General features: G+C 44.2%; 1 protein-coding gene across 1 annotated transcript; it reads right to left on the bottom strand.

Moving 5' to 3' along the window:
• Positions 1 to 98: 98 nt before the first annotated feature.
• On the bottom strand, positions 99 to 704 carry LOC110035780 (protein SRC2-like; the record flags this gene model as incomplete). Its single annotated transcript, XM_020740069.1, has 1 exon — positions 99 to 704. A coding segment is annotated over one exon (606 nt), but the record flags the coding sequence as incomplete, so codon positions are not given.
• Between the last annotated feature and the right edge of the window lie 589 nt (positions 705 to 1293).

A 1293-nucleotide genomic window follows, 5' to 3' on the forward strand; every position in this document is an offset into this window, starting at 1 on the left:
AAGCTTCTAATTATAGAAAACTCTTAATTTAGCTGATTGATTTCTATTCTTCCTGATTGACATCTCCCCTCAAATTCATGCTGACTGATCAGGAAGCATCAATTTGTCAATAAGAAGCTGATAACATTGTCGCGACAAAAAATGCTCAAGTTGTCGAAACCGAGAGTGCCGAAACTGAGTGCCGAAGCCGGAGAGTACTGAAGCCTGAGAGTGCCGAAGCCCAAGAGGCCAAAACCTGAGAGTACTGAAGCCCGATAGACCGAAGTGGACGAATAATAATACAAACATAACAACCCCTTTCCTGAAACCCCATATCCCGTCGGAGCATAACCATATCCCACCGGCATCGCTGGAGTCCCGCATCCATATGGCTGTGGCGCAACGTAATATCCCACCGGCGGGCATGCAATCATCAATTCTTGATCCAGCTTCGCCGCTGCGGAGAGTGGGCGGCAGACCTGGTAGCTAACAAAGCGAGTATCGTCGGGAGTGGCGATAATGTCGTGCAGGGGAATTTGAACGAAGCCGACATCGCGGTCTTCAAGTATGCTTGCGGGGATGCAGAGCAAGTGGATCGTAGCGTTCCAATCATGGTTCCGTCCACAATCGCGGTCGGGGGCGATGCGCTGCCGAGAGCGCGGGTCGTCGTAGGATATGGTGAGGAGGGGGTAGACGCGCGTTTGGGTGAAGAGGGTGGCATAAGTCTTTTGTGGAGATCAGGGTGAGATCTAGCGTGCAGTATGCCATCTCCCTTCCTCCCTTGCTCCCTTCCTCCCTTCCCGTCTCTCAAGAAGGTCGGCGGGAAGAGAGTCTTTGATAGTCCTCCAAAGGATTATCGGTGATTAGGGCAAAAGTTTTGCTCTGATATCATGTCAAAGTTTTAAGAAAAATAACATGAATACTGAATAGGCTCGATTTCGAATCGACTCCATCCTTTTTTCTTTGCTTTCATTCCATTAAATAATAATCTTACAATCTATTTTAGGTACAAAATAAATTGCATAATCTATTTTAGGTAACTTACTATTTTAGGTAACAATCTATTTTAGGTAACTTAATAATACATATTTCTATTCTAACTTAAAGATATCGAAAATAATGAAGCTTCTAATTATTGAAAACTCTTAATTTAGCTGCTTGATTTTCATTCTTCCTAATTGACATGAGGTACCTTGATAATACACCATGGAAGGGGTTGATCTGCTGGAAGAATGGGCATATAGACATTGAGGGCTTTTGTTATGTTGATTGGGCAACCTGTGCAAATGATAAAAGATCTTTCTCAGGATACTG

This window comes from Phalaenopsis equestris, unplaced genomic scaffold, assembly GCF_001263595.1.
Source record: "Phalaenopsis equestris unplaced genomic scaffold, ASM126359v1 Scaffold199823, whole genome shotgun sequence".
Lineage (NCBI taxonomy): Eukaryota > Viridiplantae > Streptophyta > Magnoliopsida > Asparagales > Orchidaceae > Phalaenopsis > Phalaenopsis equestris.